The sequence below is a fragment of the Dendrobates tinctorius genome, unplaced genomic scaffold, assembly GCF_039654945.1.
Source record: "Dendrobates tinctorius isolate UK_male_01 unplaced genomic scaffold, ASM3965494v1 ptg000019l, whole genome shotgun sequence".
In the NCBI taxonomy this organism is placed as follows: Eukaryota; Metazoa; Chordata; class Amphibia; order Anura; family Dendrobatidae; genus Dendrobates; species Dendrobates tinctorius.
The window spans coordinates 85,319,153-85,335,050 of record NW_027361687.1 but is presented as its reverse complement, the minus strand read 5'-3'; the positions used below and the strand labels follow the sequence as shown (position 1 = coordinate 85,335,050).

General features: G+C 47.3%; 1 protein-coding gene across 1 annotated transcript in view; it reads right to left on the bottom strand.

Moving 5' to 3' along the window:
* LOC141082743 (Fc receptor-like protein 6) overlaps positions 1–11,231 on the bottom strand; it is a 35,168-nt gene extending 23,937 nt beyond the window's left edge. The window contains exon 1 of the mRNA XM_073566662.1: positions 11,105–11,231. Within this exon, the coding sequence (XP_073422763.1) occupies positions 11,105–11,189 (85 nt within the window). The 5' untranslated portion in view covers positions 11,190–11,231. The remainder of the gene's footprint in view (positions 1–11,104) is intronic.
* Between the last annotated feature and the right edge of the window lie 4,667 nt (positions 11,232–15,898).

The window sequence follows — 15,898 nt, the reverse complement described above, 5'->3', positions numbered from 1 at the left end:
CACACCAGTCACTGTGTGTGCAGTGCAAGGGGAGGCTATATTGTGGTGTATCAGTGGTGTTGGTTGTTGGGCTGCCTTTTAAGGCTTCCTGACAGGCTGGAATTGCTGTTTACCCACTGCTCTGCAAACTACTTTTTTAAAAGCAATCCAATCTCCCTTATCCTCTAGTCACTTTTGTCACAGCTGTGCCATCGAGCCTGTGACATAGCGCTCAGATATCAGTGGGCCTCACACAATCCAAAAGTGTCCAGTGTCCACAAGTGTCTGCAGAAATTCAAAATCTCCCTTATCCTCTTGTCACTTTTGTCACAGCTGTGCCATCGAGCCTGTCACATAGCGCTCAGATATTCATTGGGCCTCACACAATCCAAAAGTGTCCAGTGTCCACAAGTGTCTGCAGAAATTCAAAATCTCCCTTATCCTCTCGTCACTTTTGTCACAGCTGTGCCATCGAGCCTGTGACATAGCGCTCAGATATCAGTGGGCCTCACACAATCCAAAAGTGTCCAGTGTCTACAAGTGTCTGCAGAAATTCAAAATCTCCCCTGTCCTATAGACACCTTGTACCTTGTTTTACATTACTATATAGTTTGTTGGATTTTGTCTACATTTCTACCAAAAATGAGGAAGGCTGGTGGAAGAGGCCGTGGAATTGGGCGGGGGTTGGCAGCTGGTAATGATGGTGTTGGTGGTGGATCTCATGGTAGTGGCAAGAGCAAAATAGGACCGAATGCAGGAGGTGTTGAGCCTGCGTCATCGTCTGGCTACATAAGGCCTCGAACGCTTAGTTTTCTAGGAGTTGGCAAACCGCTTTTAAAGCCAGAGCATCAGGAAAAAGTTTTGTCTTACATTGCTGACTCAGCCTCCAGCTCTATCGCCTCCTCTTCTTCAGTTGTAAAAAGTAAAAGCACTGAGTCGTCATTGGAGGCTCATGTTCATGAACCACACCTTTCCTTGTGTCCTTCACCCCAACCAAGATTGAAGGATGACGCAGGCCATACTACTGATTACTCCATGGATCTGTTTTCACATACCATGCCTGGATTATCAAGTGAAATGGTGAATTACCCAGGCCAAGATGAATCTGATATGGAGTGCACTGATGCACAGCCGCTGATGGATGATTCTGCTGGTACATTCACTCAGAGCACTACATTGTCCTCGCAGTGTACAGAGCCAGATTCTGACCCTGATGAGACTCAGGTGCCCCTTCCCGCACACTATACCACCATACACGGTGACACAGAGGAAGGTGCACATGACATAGAAGAGGAGGTGATGGATGACCCAGTTGTTGACCGAGATTGGCATCCATTGGGGGAAGAGGGTGCTGCTTCCAATAGCTCAGATGATGAGCATCCACAGCAGACATCGACATCGCAACAGCTGTTATCTGGAAGGCCCGGAGCACTCCAAAGACAGGTTCCAAACATCAAAAGAGTTGCTGGACAGCTTGTCCAGAGGGTCAAAAGATCACAGCGTGCTAGGCCGCAAAATGTCTGCCAAAGTAGGAAGAGTGCAGTGTGGCACTTTTTTGACCAAAATCCTCATGATCAGGCCAAGGTTATCTGTAAGAAGTGCGCAAAGACCTTTAGCCGAGGGAAAAATCTGAAAAATTTGAATACCAGTTGCATGCTTAGACATTTAACCAGCATGCACTTGCAAGCGTGGACACAACACCAAACCTCAAGTGCCACATGTGCAACTGATCACAACGAAGGTAGTCAGCAACGCTACATTGTTTCCCCCACTGTAAGCCCACCGGTGAGCACAGCAGCAAATGTTGAGGTGTCGTTGCAAGGCCACAGCAGTCAGGGAATCCCACTGTTATATCAACGAAAGACTGATTCTAGGCCATCAGAAAGAACACCAACTCCATCACCATCACCAACCCTCTCTCAGTCCGCCCTGTCCACCGCTACTTCCACCATATGCAGCTCTCAAGTCCAGCTCACCCTCCCAGACACTATGAGTAGGTCAAGAAAGTACTCAGTCTCTCATCCGCGTACACTGGGTTTGAACGCCCACATTGCCAAACTAATCTCGTTTGAGATGATGCCCTTCCGGTTGGTGGAAAGCACAGCTTTCCGCGAACTCATGGCCTATGCAGTACCACGCTATGACCTACCCAGTCGCCACTTCTTCTCTCGCAAAGCCATCCCAGCCCTCCACCATCATGTGAAAGACCGCATTGTCCATGCACTCAAGCAGTTAGTGAGCGGAAAGGTGCACCTCACAACTGATGCATGGTCCAGTCGGCATGGCCAGGGCCATTACGTGTCCATCACTGCGCACTGGGTTAATGTGGTGGATGCAGGGTCCACAGGAGACAGCGGTGGTGGGACAGTGCTGCCTAGCCCACGGTATAGGAAACAGTTGGCTGTAGGCGTTCGACCCTCCTCCTCCAGAAGCGAAAGCTCGTCCACAGAGCGCAGTCGTACGAGCACTCCATCTGCAGCTGCCACTGTTGCACACGATGTGTCCCCCTATCGAGCAGCTAGTGGAAAGCGTCAGCAGGCTGTGTAGCAGATGATGTGTTTGGGCAACAGACACACCGCCGAGGTGCTGGCCGAGTACTTGAAGCGACAAACTGAGTCATGGCTGGGCAGTGTACATCTTGAGGCAGGCAAGGTAGTTAATGATAACGGCCGTAATTTTGTGGCAGCCATAGCCCTTTCAAAACTCAGCCATATACCTTGCTTGGCTCACACCTTGAACCTGGTGGTGCAGTGCTTCCTCAAAAATTATCCGGAGTTAACAGCCCTGCTCCAGAAGGTGCGAAGACTGTGCGCGCACATCCGCCGGTCGCCTGTACACTCCGTTCGTATGCAGAAGCTGCAGCGATTGCTCCACCTTCCCAACCACCGCCTCATTATCGACATTGCAACAAGGTGGAACTCCACCCTGCACATGGTGGAGCGGCTGTGCGAGCAGAGGCAGGCCATAATGCATTTGTGGGAGGATACACGGCCAGGCACTTTGAGAGCAGACATGGAGTTGACAGGCGTGCAGTGGTCGAAGCTGAAAGACCTCTGTAAAGTCCTTCAGTGTTATGAGGAATGCACACGGCTGGTAAGCGCAGACGACGCCATCCTAAGCATGAGCATCCCACTTATGCGTCTGCTCATGCAAACTTTGACGCACCTTAAGGAGCAGGCGTCTGCAGCCAATGTTGATGAGGAGGAAGAGGAGGAGGGAATCCTTGATGACATTCAGCCATTGTCTGCTCAGGGACCTCTCCTGGACGAGGTGGAGGAAGAAGAGGAGGAGGATGATGGGGATGATTACTTATGGGAGAAGGATGCATCTCGTGGGGCAAGTGAAAATGTTGGCGTGGCAAGGTCTGGTACAGGCTTTGTGCGTGACTGGAGGGATGTGGATTTGCCAGGAAGTGCTCCTCCAACCAGCACTCGCAGTGCATCATTGACACCGGGAACATTGGCCCACATGTCAGATTATGCCTTGCAGATCCTAAAAAGGGACCCACGCATTGCCAAAATGATGAACGATGACTACTACTGGTTGGCCAGCATCCTGGATCCACGCTATAAAGGCAAATTACAAAACATCATGCCACAGGAGAACCTTGACCTAATATTGGCTAATAAACAAGCAACTCTGGTAAATCGGTTGCTTGAGGCATTCCCAGCACACAGCAGCGGTGATGGTTCTCACACGAGCCGTACGGGCCGGGGGCAGCTTGGCAGAGGTGTTCGTGGTGCACACAGCAGAAGTGGCGTTGGAGACAGGGGTTTCATGACAATATTGTGGACTGATTTTTCAAATACCGCTCACACAACTGGTAATACTGCATCGATGGAAAGTGACAGGAGACAGCAGTTGTCAACTATGGTTACAAACTACTTTTCCTCCCATATCGATGTTCTCCCACACAGGTAATTCCCCTTTGACTATTGGGCCGCTGAACTGGACACCTGGCCTGAATTGGCCCAATATGCCTTACAGGAGCACGCTTGCCCAGCTGCAAGTGTGCTATCGGAAAGAGTCTTCAGTGCAGCTGGATCAATCCTGACAGAAAAAAGGACCCGTCTGTCAACCCAAAATGTGGATGATCTAACCTTCATTAAAATGAACCATGCATGGGTTTCCAAGGATTTTGTCCCACCTTCCCCTGATGACACATAGGGTGACAGAAAAATGGCTTGCTTTGGTCCACCACTTCCGGGGACTTGACCTATTTCGCCTTTTGCATCAGCTGAATGTCCAACATCAACATATGCCACTTTCTAAAACTCCCTAACTGTGCTGCCTCCCCCCCCATGGCCGGGGTCACCACCTAGCGCACGACACCGTGCGAGTGCCGTTGCCCTGGACAGGTGGGTAGGCCGACTCTTGGGTGCGGGCACTGGCACAGGGTCCCTCATAGTGCAATCAAGTGTCTCTGACGGTGGTGGTGCACACCCGCCGTCAGACACACCGCCGTACTATGAGGGGCCAGTGCCAGTACCGACGCCCACGAGTGGGCCCCCCTTGCTTGGGCAGGGCCCCAGCATTTGCAATCTTTACCTCTCCCTGCTCCTCCGCTGTGTAATCTGGGCCGTCAAATCCATACTGTGCCTGACACCGTCTGAGCCTGCCTCCTGATGTACAGACATATATTTTGAATGTGTACGCTATCCATACATGTTATCCGGGGATACGGTACCCTTTCTAACCTTTGTGCAATCAAGTGCAATCCATACTGGGCCTAACACCGTCTGAGCCTGCCTCCTGATGTATAGACATATATTTTGAATGTGTACGCTATCCATACATGTTATCCGGGGATACGGTACCCTTTCTAACCTTTGTGCAATCACGTGCAATCCATACTGGGCCTAACACCGTCTGAGCCTGCCTCCTGATGTATAGACATATATTTTGAATGTGTACACTATCCATACATGTTATCCGGGGATACGGTACTCTTTCTAACCTTTGTGCAATCACGTGCAATCCATACTGGGCCTAACACCGTCTGAGCCTGCCTCCTGATGTATAGACATATATTTTGAATGTGTACGCTATCCATACATGTTATCCGGGGATACGGTACCCTTTCTAACCTTTGTGCAATCACGTGCAATCCATACTGGGCCTAACACCGTCTGAGCCTGCCTCCTGATGTACAGACATATATTTTGAATGTGTACACTATCCATACATGTTATCCGGGGATACGGTACCCTTTCTAACCTTTGTGCAATCACGTGCAATCCATACTGGGCCTAACACCATCTGAGCCTGCCTCCTGATGTACAGACATATATTTTGAATGTGTACGCTATCCATACATGTTATCCGGGGATACGGTACCCTTTCTCACCTTTGTGCAATCACGTGTAATCCATACTGGGCGTGAGAACGGCTGGCGAGCTGTTAAGCAAGCTACAGCACCTGTGGTTTGCACACGTAAGTTTTTCATTTTTTCAGGAATGACGGTTAGGCCTAATTCCGGAACTGCAGTTGACCTGCACTTACTGGGAAATCATTGTTCGCGGGTAATAATTGTCATCAGTGATCCCCATCACTAACGTTGTTCAGCGGGTTATCTGCACCTGTAAGCGACAAACGCTGGCCTTTTCAGTGTAGCGCACATGCAGCCACGGACATGTAATGGCATGACACACCAGTTATTGGCCAATCTCATGTGCCAGAGCCTCACGTGTCCCTCTAGTAAGCCGGACTCGGACCGCGGGGCATGACGGAGTCTCGTTCGTTAACGGAATTAAGCTTGCAATGTGTGCATCTGTTCTGTAGCTGGCATGGTTGAGGTTTTCCAGGTGGAGTCGAATTTAACCGTAGGCTCCACTCCTGGTGGTGCCCTTCTGGACATTCCTTTAAGGTTCAGCTTTGCAACCATACTGCTCACGTAAAACAAACACTTTGCCTTCATGAACGCTGTTTGGAGGGTCATGACTCGTGGGAATAACACCGCCCAATCAGTTAACCTGCTAGAGAGATCGTTCGTTGCTCCCTAGCATGACATCACACTCCCTAGGAAGAAGGTAATGCCACTGTGGCGACCGTACTTCTGGGGGCGACACAAGTGCACTGATGCCCAGCCACTGCTCGATGAATCTGCTGGTACATTGACCCAGACCACTACATTCCCCTCGCACGCTACACGGCCTGAATCTGACCCTGATGAAACTCAGGTTACCCTTCCCATATACAGTTCCATCTTACACGGTGAGAAAGAGGAAGCTGCAGATGAAAGTGCAGGTTCGGCCCACCCGCCATCAGACACACCACCGTACTATCAGGGGCCCTGTGCCAGTGCCGTCGCCAACGAGTGGGCCCCCCCCTGCTTGCTCAGGATCACAGCACTTGCAAAGTTGAAATACTGTGCAGTGAGATGGAAGATGGGGACGACGAGGAGTCCAGACAAGTACAGGGATTCCCTAGCGAGGAGACTTATTTGATTGTTTTCAATGTTGGGACAGCAATTTTTGGGGAGCACTATACTCTGGAGAATGATAGATGGTGCCCACCATACACTGGAACATTCCAAAGGTGGACATCAGACACTGGAGCAGCATTTACAGGGCCCATTATACACTAGAGCATTAGAAATGGGGCCCATTATGTTTGGAGCATTATTTGGGCCCGTAAGACAGTGGAGCTTCATCCATGGGGACCAACATATACTGTAGCATTATGTGGAGCTCATCATATACTGTTTCAAACATTATATGGGACCAATGATTCTGTATGGAGAAATAGATGGGCCTCGTCATGAGATGTAAAAAGTGAAGTATTTTTCATTGTACTATACCGCTATTTCTCTGCCGTATCGGAGCATGATGAGTTGTGGTATGTGTTAAAGGGGCGCTCTTTTGCCCAGGGCACATGAAAACCTGGAGCCAGCCCTACCCCCCACAACTTTAGCCAAATAACCCCCATTTTTCAGTGCGTAACTTGTATTATGAAGTTAATTAAGGTTGACAAGCTTAAGTAAGAAGAATTGATGCTTTTGGCATTCAAATGGGCACTGTAGGTGTGTTTCCTGTCCTCCTCTCACTGCCGACTTTTATTCCCCATTGACTTACATTGGGTTTCGTGTTTCGGGACGACCCCGACTTTTCCCTATAATCGGACGATCTTGCTCGACCCGACTTTTGGAAAAGTCGGGTTTCACGAAACGAAACGCGACCCTAAAAAACCAAAAGTCACTCAACTCTAGTATTAATTAATTGGAGTGTTGAAACCATTAAAAATAACTCATAGTATACAGCAGTTTAGGCAACGGAAGGCAGTACGGCCGGAGATTAGGTGGGACCAAAAGGATATTGGGCTTTGGCTGAAAGTTATGGCTCCAGCCAGGTATGGGCAGTCATTTCATGGGAGATAGCATCAACCAGCAGGTAGAACACAGAAGTGGTACTCAGAGGATGCAGAGAGGAAAGGACAAATCTGAAACATGCTAGCAGTTTAATGACGGCCAGTGAAAATACGGCAACGGCTGTAAGTTTAAGCACATCTGTTCCCACTGTAATGGGAGCTCACATGGAGCTTCAAAATGTTTTAAAAAAGGAAAAGGAGTGCCGGTCAAGGGGGACAGCCCGGGGAGACTTCTAGAGATGGCCCCCTTTCTAAGTAGGTACCCAGATCAGGTGAAGGCTATGGTTATTATGAACGGTTTTGCAGAAGGTTTTAGGATTCCCCCTCCTAGTCATGTTGTTCCGTTTTCGGTTAGGAATTTGCGGTCTGCAACATTGCATCCGGAGGTAGTTGATGTTAAGTTGGAAAAGGAGGTGGAACTTGGTAGGATGGTAGGTCCGTTTTAGTTTTTGCCAGTGGAGGGGGTGATCATTTCCCCTTTGGGGTTGGTGCCGAAAGAAGAGCATAATAAATTTCAGCTGATTCAACACTTATCGTATCCTAAAGGGCGGTCAGTTAATGATGGTATTGCCCAGGAGTTGTGTTCTGTGGAATAAACATCTTTTGATACGGCAGTGCAGAGCATGCGCATATACGGCCAGGGTGCTTTGTTAGCTAAAACTGACATTGAATCGGCCTTCAGATTACTACCGGTTCATCCGGACAGCATTCCATTGTTGGGTTGTTTATGGAAAGGTAGTTACTACCTGGATAGATGTTTGCCGATGGGTTGTACAATTTCATGTTCAAAAAGGTATTGAATGTCGCAAACAATGGAGTGGGTGGTGAGGGACGTTGCCGGGGTTCAGTCCGTCATTCACTATTTGGATGACTTCCTGTTTATAGGTCCTCTGGATTCATTGTTACGTACGAAAGTATTAGTGGCCATAGTGTGGATTGCAGAGCGTTTTGGGGTACCATAGGCGAAGGAAAGGACTGAAGGCCTGAGCACTGTTTTGAGTTTCCTCGGTATACTAATTGATTCAGAGAGGATGGAGTGTCGGTTACCAGAGGACAAATTGTTGTTACTTAGGCAGGAGTTGAACAGGATTTGGAAGCTGCAAAAGGTGATGTTGAAGTAGCTGCAGTCGTTGTTGGGCAGGTTGAACTTCGTGTGCAGGATCATGCCCATGGGCAGAACATTTTGCCGCAGGTTGTCTGGGGTGACAGCAGGGGTGCGTGCGGTGCACCATTTCATTCATTGGAATAAGGAACACAGGGATGATTTGACGGTGTGGCAAATCTTGCTTTGTTTGAATTGTTCCCTTTTGTTGTAGTGGTTTCAATTTGGGGAGAAATGTTTGCCAATAAGAGAGACAATATGAGCATGGTGTCAGTAATTAACAGCTTGTCAGCTTCATCCCCCCCTGTGATTAAGTTGGTTAGAGAGCTGGTGCATTGTTGCCTTGAGCTGAATGCCTGGATTTGTGCGGTGCATGTGCCAGGTGTGCAAAACTCAATAGCGGATGCAGTGTCTTGTTTCCAGTGGGAACGTTTCCGGGAGTTGGTGCCAGAAGCAGAAGCCTTCGGAACGGAATGCTCTTTGCACTTGTGGCAGGTGATTATGGACAAGCAGGAAGGCTAATTTGGGAGTCTGTTATGAGTCAGACCTGGTCATCATAGGAAGCATCATGGCGAGTATGGCGAAGCTGGGTATCGCGGTGGATTGCGGTTGAGTTGGAGGAAGATAAGACATTGGTAGTGTTATTTCTAGTTGCTAAGGCGGCAGAAATGGGTTGGTCAGTTTCTAAGGTGAACAAATTTATTACCGGACTTGCCTTTGGTTTTAAGTTCCAAGGATCGGTGGATGTCACACAGACATTTTTGGTTAAACAGGCTCTAAGGTGTCTTAGAAGAGGCAATCAGAGTTTTGACAGGCGGAGACCAATATCGTTCAGCTTGTTGGAAAGATTGGGTAGAGATTTGGAAATGATTTGTTGTTGTGATTTTGAATTGGTGCGGTTTAGGCTACCGTTTTCTTTAGTCTTTTTTAGGGCAATGCGAATATGTGAACTCGTGTCTTGTAGCAGAGACAGAACAGGTGGCTTGTTGGCAGAAGATGTGGAATTCTGGGCGGGGGACATTGTTTTTTGGATGAGGCGGTCAAAAAATGATCAGTTGGGTAGGGGTGGATGTGTGGTGCTTGAGAGAGTTGAGGGGTCAGTGATGTGCCCGGAAAGGTGCTTGGAATCATATTGGCATTTGTGGCCAGGGAGGGTGGGCCCACTGTTGTGTCAGATGGAGGGGGCATTTTTGTCTCGTTTCCAGTTTATTGCAGTTCTCAATAGGGGATTGCAAGAGTTGGGCCTTACCCCCGGTATTTATGGGTCACACTCTTTTGAGATCGGGGCTGCTTCAGAGACAGATAGTCTTGGCTTAGGTGCTGATGCGATACGGCAAATTGGCAGGTGGAGTTCGGACTGTTACTCAACGTATGTACCGCATTAATTACACCGGCAGAATTTAAGGCACTTGTTTTGAATTGCTTATTGTTGTGTATTTTCAGGTGGTGACCCCTTATTAGCTTGAACCTTTGGACATTCGTTCGTGCATTGGGAGGGCGTTGCAGGAGGATGTAAGGCCGGACGGTAGGCAATTGGGTTTTAGTAGAGAGCAAGTGGTAATTCGGTGGCTAGGATTTAGGGGGATGGTTTGGAGCAGCGTCCTGTCCGAGTTCTCCAGAGCCGCCCGTTTGGATAGATCACCGGACATTTTGGTTATGCATAAGTGTGGGAATGACTTGGGAGTGAGGACGGTTTGGGAATTGATCAGGGACATTCATATTGATTTTCTGAGGTTGTGGTAATCTTTTCCAGGCGTATTGACTGTGTGGTTGGATATTGTACCTAGGAAACAGTGGAGGGCGGCCAAATCTTTAAAAGGGATTAATAGGGCTAGGCTGAAATTGATTGGGCAGTATCAAGTTTCGGATCCAGGAATGGGGGTATAAGCGTCAGACAATTTGAATTGGAATCGGGGGTTGGAAATTATTGGTTGGAAGATGGGGTTCATTTAAAACCGATAGGCATCGATTTGTGGGCATTGGCAATACAGTGAGGGGGTTGAGAGAGCATTGGTGGCGTTGGTGCACTCAGGAGCCTGAAGTGGTCAGGGCAGTTTGTGTTTGGCAGGGGGTGGGGTTCTTAGAGTTGACGCTGATTGGTCAGAGGAATGGAATTGTAAGTAAATTCCAGGCAGTTGGAAATGGTGTGGGGTTGATTTGGCATTTGGTGATGGGCTATGGACGGGGTTTTACCCCGGGAGCTTTTGGTGTTCAGTCTTCCCTGAACGGGATGTATGTTGCCCCCGAGCTGGTGATGAACTGCTGAGGGTAACATGGTGGTCGAGTTTCGTTTGTTTTGCCAAATATAAAGCCAGATCTTTTAGCTCCCAAAACCCTCCCCTCATCTTTGCATACAGATTGTATTAATATTTATGGTTTATAATTGATTTATATTATTGTTTGTTAATAAAATTGTAGACTGTGGCCAAAATTTATCCAAAGAATATAATTAGTAGTGTTTTTATTTAAAAGGGGTGGCATTTGGTGCTGTCACACCTGCCATGCCTGGCATGCTGCTTTGCCCCCAGTGACAGGTCCCTGTGGGCGCCCTGGAGGTCTCTCATGTCTTAAGCTGCAAGATCCCTGGAGCAGTGTGCACATGCACCTCGTGACTGTTGTTCTGCAAGATGCCTGGAGCAGTGTGCATGCGCACCTCACCTCGTGGCTGCATGCCTTGGCTGTGTGACCAGCTGTCTCTGCTCTGCCTGTGGCAATCCTCTGTGTTCCTGAAGACCCTGATCATATGACCTTTCCAGCACTGTCTGAGGCAGCAGTCTTCTCTGTGTTTCTGGAGCCCCTGATCATGTGACCTTTCCTATGTTCCAGCACTGTCTGGCCCAGCTGGCCTCTCGGTGTTTCTGGAGCCCCTGATCATGTGACCTTCTCTATGGTCCAGTCCAGTCTGATCTAGCAATGCTCTCTATGATCCTGGAGAAACTGAACCGGAAATCCCCTCATGGTCCTGACCCGGAAGTGTAGGTGCTAATGCCCTATATCAGACCACCCCTTCCTATGGTCGGGGCCTGATTACCGTGTTGCTTCCCTGCATGTCGGCTTGGTCTGCTTGGTCGCTCCCTGTATTCTGTGCCCCTGCACTCTGCCCTGTCGTGCGTCTCTGCAGACGCTCTGTGCTTGTATTCTTCCTCTTGTCCTGTGCCATGTCTTGTGTTGTCCTTTGTGGCATGTTTTGTCTCTCTCATGCTTTGACTTGTAGTCCTTCCTGTGTTCTCTGCCTTTGCCTGCTTTGCCATGTCTTGCTTTTGCTCTGCTTGGTGCTCTGTTGTGCCTCCTGGCACACGCACCATTCCTGCTCTGACCTTTGGTGCTTTTCAAGCACATTTCCAGGCTAGTCTCAAGGTTCTTCCTTGACCCGGCTCTGGGCTTCGGCCTATGCTCCGCTGCTAGCCCTGTTCTCTGCCTGGTGCTCTGTTGTGCCTCCTGGCACACGCACCATTCCTGCTCTGACCTATGGTGCTTCTCAAGCACATTTCCAGGCTAGTCTCAAGGTTCTTCCTTGACCCGGCTCTGGGCTTAGGGCTAGCAGCGGAGCATAGGCCGGTTCTCTGCCTGGTGCTGTCATGATCCAGGTTGGATATGACAGGTTTTGAATAAGTGAGAAAATGGAAACGGTCTTAGGAGCGAAGGAAAGAGACTCAGACAAGAGATGGGTTTAAACCACAACACGTTTCGACGGAGCATCCGTCTTCATCAGGTGGAAGTTTATTATTGACATAGGGGATGGGGTATTTAAATGGGAGGCAGCCAATCACAACAGTCAAAACAGTCACATGTTATGATAGTCACATGTTACGACAAGATGACATCAAATATTATAAAAAAAGAAATAAAAACAACCTACATAAAACGTGAGATAAAACAGCATGAGGTAAACAAGTTTTAAATGTATAAAATGTGCAAAAAGGAGCAATAAAATAATATAGATAAAAATGAATAAAATTATTAACAGGTTAGTAGACCAGTAAAAAGACCAATAAAAAAGCGAGAACCCATATTAATAATAAAAGCATGTAAACAATAGCATCTAGGTAAAACGCACTGATGATAAAAAGGCAAATAAAGTTATCTGGTCACTTTATCTGTAGTTAAATTCAGACCTTCAGGGGCAAGTGTGCCAAGCTTGAATATCCAAAAGCTTTCTCTATTGATTAAACTGTTGAAGCGATCAGCCACGGTATCAGGTATGTGGTCAATAATCGTTAGTTTCAAAGTTTTTGGATTTTTTTCATGCACAGTTAAAAAATGTTTGGAAAGGCTGTGCAGGAGAAAGCCATTTTGGATATTCTGTCGATGCTTATTCAATCTAGCATGCATCATCTGTATGGTTCGACCTACGTACTGTAGGCCGCAACCACATTCAATCAAGTATACCACAAAAATAGATTGACAGTTAACATGAAAATTAATTTTATATGAGGTACCTGTAGTGTTGGATTTAAATTCATGTACCCTATTTAAAATGGAGGTGCAGCAAAGACATTTGGGGGCTCTACATGCATAGCAACCAGGGTTCAGAGAAATTGGGAGAGAGGATAGAGAACCTGAACTCAAGGTGTTGTTGATTGGTGCAACAAGGTTCCTTAACGTGCGGTTTCTGCGGAATACCGTTCTAGGTCGGGGGGGAATATGCTTGGTCAAAACTGGGTCCCCTTTCAGGATGAACCAGTACTTGGTAAGGAGCTTCTTAATCAACCCATAGGAATGGTTGAAAGTGGTAACGAAACTCCATCTACCTAGCTCCGTACCAGAAGAGCAAGCCGTTTTATTACTCGGAATCTTGCTTATACAGTCTTTCTGTGTGAAAGTTTTGGCTCTCAGAAATGCATCCTGGACCAATTTTTTAGGGTACCCTTTCTGCTGAAACCACTGTTTCAGAACTTTTGCCTCCTCAATGAAGTCAGTATCCTCTGTACAATTTTTTCGTATACGCCAATATTGCCCATATGGAATGTTCTGAATCCACTTGGGTAGATGACCACTGCTGAAACTAAGGTAGCTGTTCACATCTACTTCTTTAAAATGTGTGGTGGTGAAAAACCGTCCCAATTTATCAACATGTACCAACAGGTCCAGGAATTGGATGGACGTAGTGGAGGTATTAGCTGTGAAGTGGAGGCCCCAGGCATTCAAATTTAGATTGCGGATGAATTCAAGTGCTTCCTCCTCTGTGCAAGTCCAGATGATGAACAGATCATCTACAAAGCGTCTATAAAAGGCTATTTTGCCCAATGCCAGGTTGGACTACGCGATGAAGAGAGATTCAAATGCCCCCATGAAGAGATTTGCATAACTGGGGCGAATCTCGTCCCCATCGCGCAGCCCTTGACCTGGCGAAAGAAGGAATGTTCAAAAGAAAATACATTATTATTAAGCACAAAATGAATAGCATTTTTTAGGAATTCCCTTTGAAGGGGGGCAATAATGCATCAATGGAAAGGAATTGATCTACAGCCTCTATGCCTCTATCATGAGATATATTTGTATAGAGTGCTTGAACATCCATTGTGACAAGAAGGCAATTAGGAATAGGTTGTATTCTTTGAAGGGAATCAATGAGGTGGGAGGAATCTTTAAGATACGAATCTAAACCCATAACATACTTCTGAAGAAAGAGATCTACATAATGGGATAGATTACTCGTAATTGAGCCAATGCCGGAAATTATAGGGCGTCCAGGAGCGTTAAGCGGGTTCTTATGGATTTTTGGTAAAAAGTAAAAGAATGGAGTTTTGAAACGGGGGATGTTGAGGAATTTAGGGATCTTGAATAAAAAAGAATTTAAAGAGGTATCATGGTCCAGCCTAGAATAGAAATCGGGATCATTGAGTAATCTGAACCCTTCCTTGATATAGGATTCCCTATTCATTATAACCACCCCACCTCCTTTATCCGCATTTTTTATGATAATATTGCTATTCTCACGAAGGGACTTGATGGCTGCCTTTTCACCAGTGCTCAGGTTAGTAATTAACTTCTTACCAGGGGATAGCGAGCGAACCTCCTTAAAGATGAGCTGTTGGAATGTTTCTATATGTGACCCTTTGTGGTGAAGAGGATAGAACTGACTATGGGCATTTCTTGGGGCCACATGCAAAAATGGATCTGTTTGGGTGGAGGGAATATCCGCTGCAGAACCATTGTCAACCTTATTGCTTTCAATTAAAAAGTGACGTTGTATAGTTACCTTGATCTGAATGATTTCATTCAGAAACTTGAGGTTAAAAACATTCAGTGGTGAATCTGGACAAAACGATAGGCCCCGTTCTAAAAGTGACCTTTCATCATCATTAAGATTATAGTCTGACAAATTGAAGATGCTGGAACGTGCATCTAAATTGTCAGGGTTGTTGCTGGTTCTCTCACTGGAGGGCCCACAGGTTGCCCAAAGGCTTTTTTTGTGTTTGCCTTTGCCCCTGCATCCTCGTATTCCCTTTTTCTTTTTGGCTGGTGGCCCTGTACCACCTGAAAAAAATGGGTGATTTTTGAATTATGCGAGTCAATCCTCAAGGGAGAGGACAGGGTAAAAATCTCTAAATGGGAGTTGGATTCCCTCAATCAAATACCTCATCCCCTATGTCATTAATAAACTTACACCTGATGAAGACGGATCCTCCATCGAAACGCGTTGTGGTTTAAACCCATCTCTTGTCTGAGTCTCTTTCCTGCGCTCCTAAGATCGTTTCCATTTTCTCATTGCTCCTATCCTCCATTGGAGGTTTTCGGCTGGAGCTGCGGTGGAGACAAGACATCTTTGTCTGCCCCTGGGTTGCTTCCTAAGCGCTCCTCTATGACCGCTTATCACTGACTCTTAGGTTTTGAATAAGTAACCTTTTTTTCCGTTGAGCTGGTTGCTTGGAGTTGATTTTGCCCCCAGTGGTCATTGGAGTTATTGCACAGTGGTGTCTTTTGTTCTAGTTAGGCCCCGGTGGTGGTGAGTGTTATTGCATGGGAATCTCTAACAGGTGTGAGACTCTGGCTCCTAACTATAAAGGTGTGTCAGGTGTTCTCACTCACTGTTGGTGATATTGGTCTTTTCCAACCATCCTTGATGAAGAAAGGAGCTAGAGAGAGTTCCTGGCAGCTCAGTCAGAATCCTGGAGTGGCAGCTATGCTGTCAGCAAGTAGTTCTGGCAAAGCTTGGAGGAGTGGCAGCTATGGTGTCAGTGTGGAGTTCTTGCAAAGCTTGGTGGAGTGGCAGCTATGGTGAAAGCTGCACTCAGATGTTGGACTCTGTTGCTGGAAGAGAGCTGCATTCAGATGCTGGACTCTGTTGCTGTAAAGCTGCACTCAGATGCGGGACTCTGTTGCTGGAAAACTGCACTCAGGTGTTGGATCCGGTTGGAGGAAAAGATGCACTCAGGCGTCGGACTCTGCTGCTTGGAGCATTAGCAACAGAGCAAAGCTAAGTGGTGTTTCCCTGTTTGTCACTTTCCT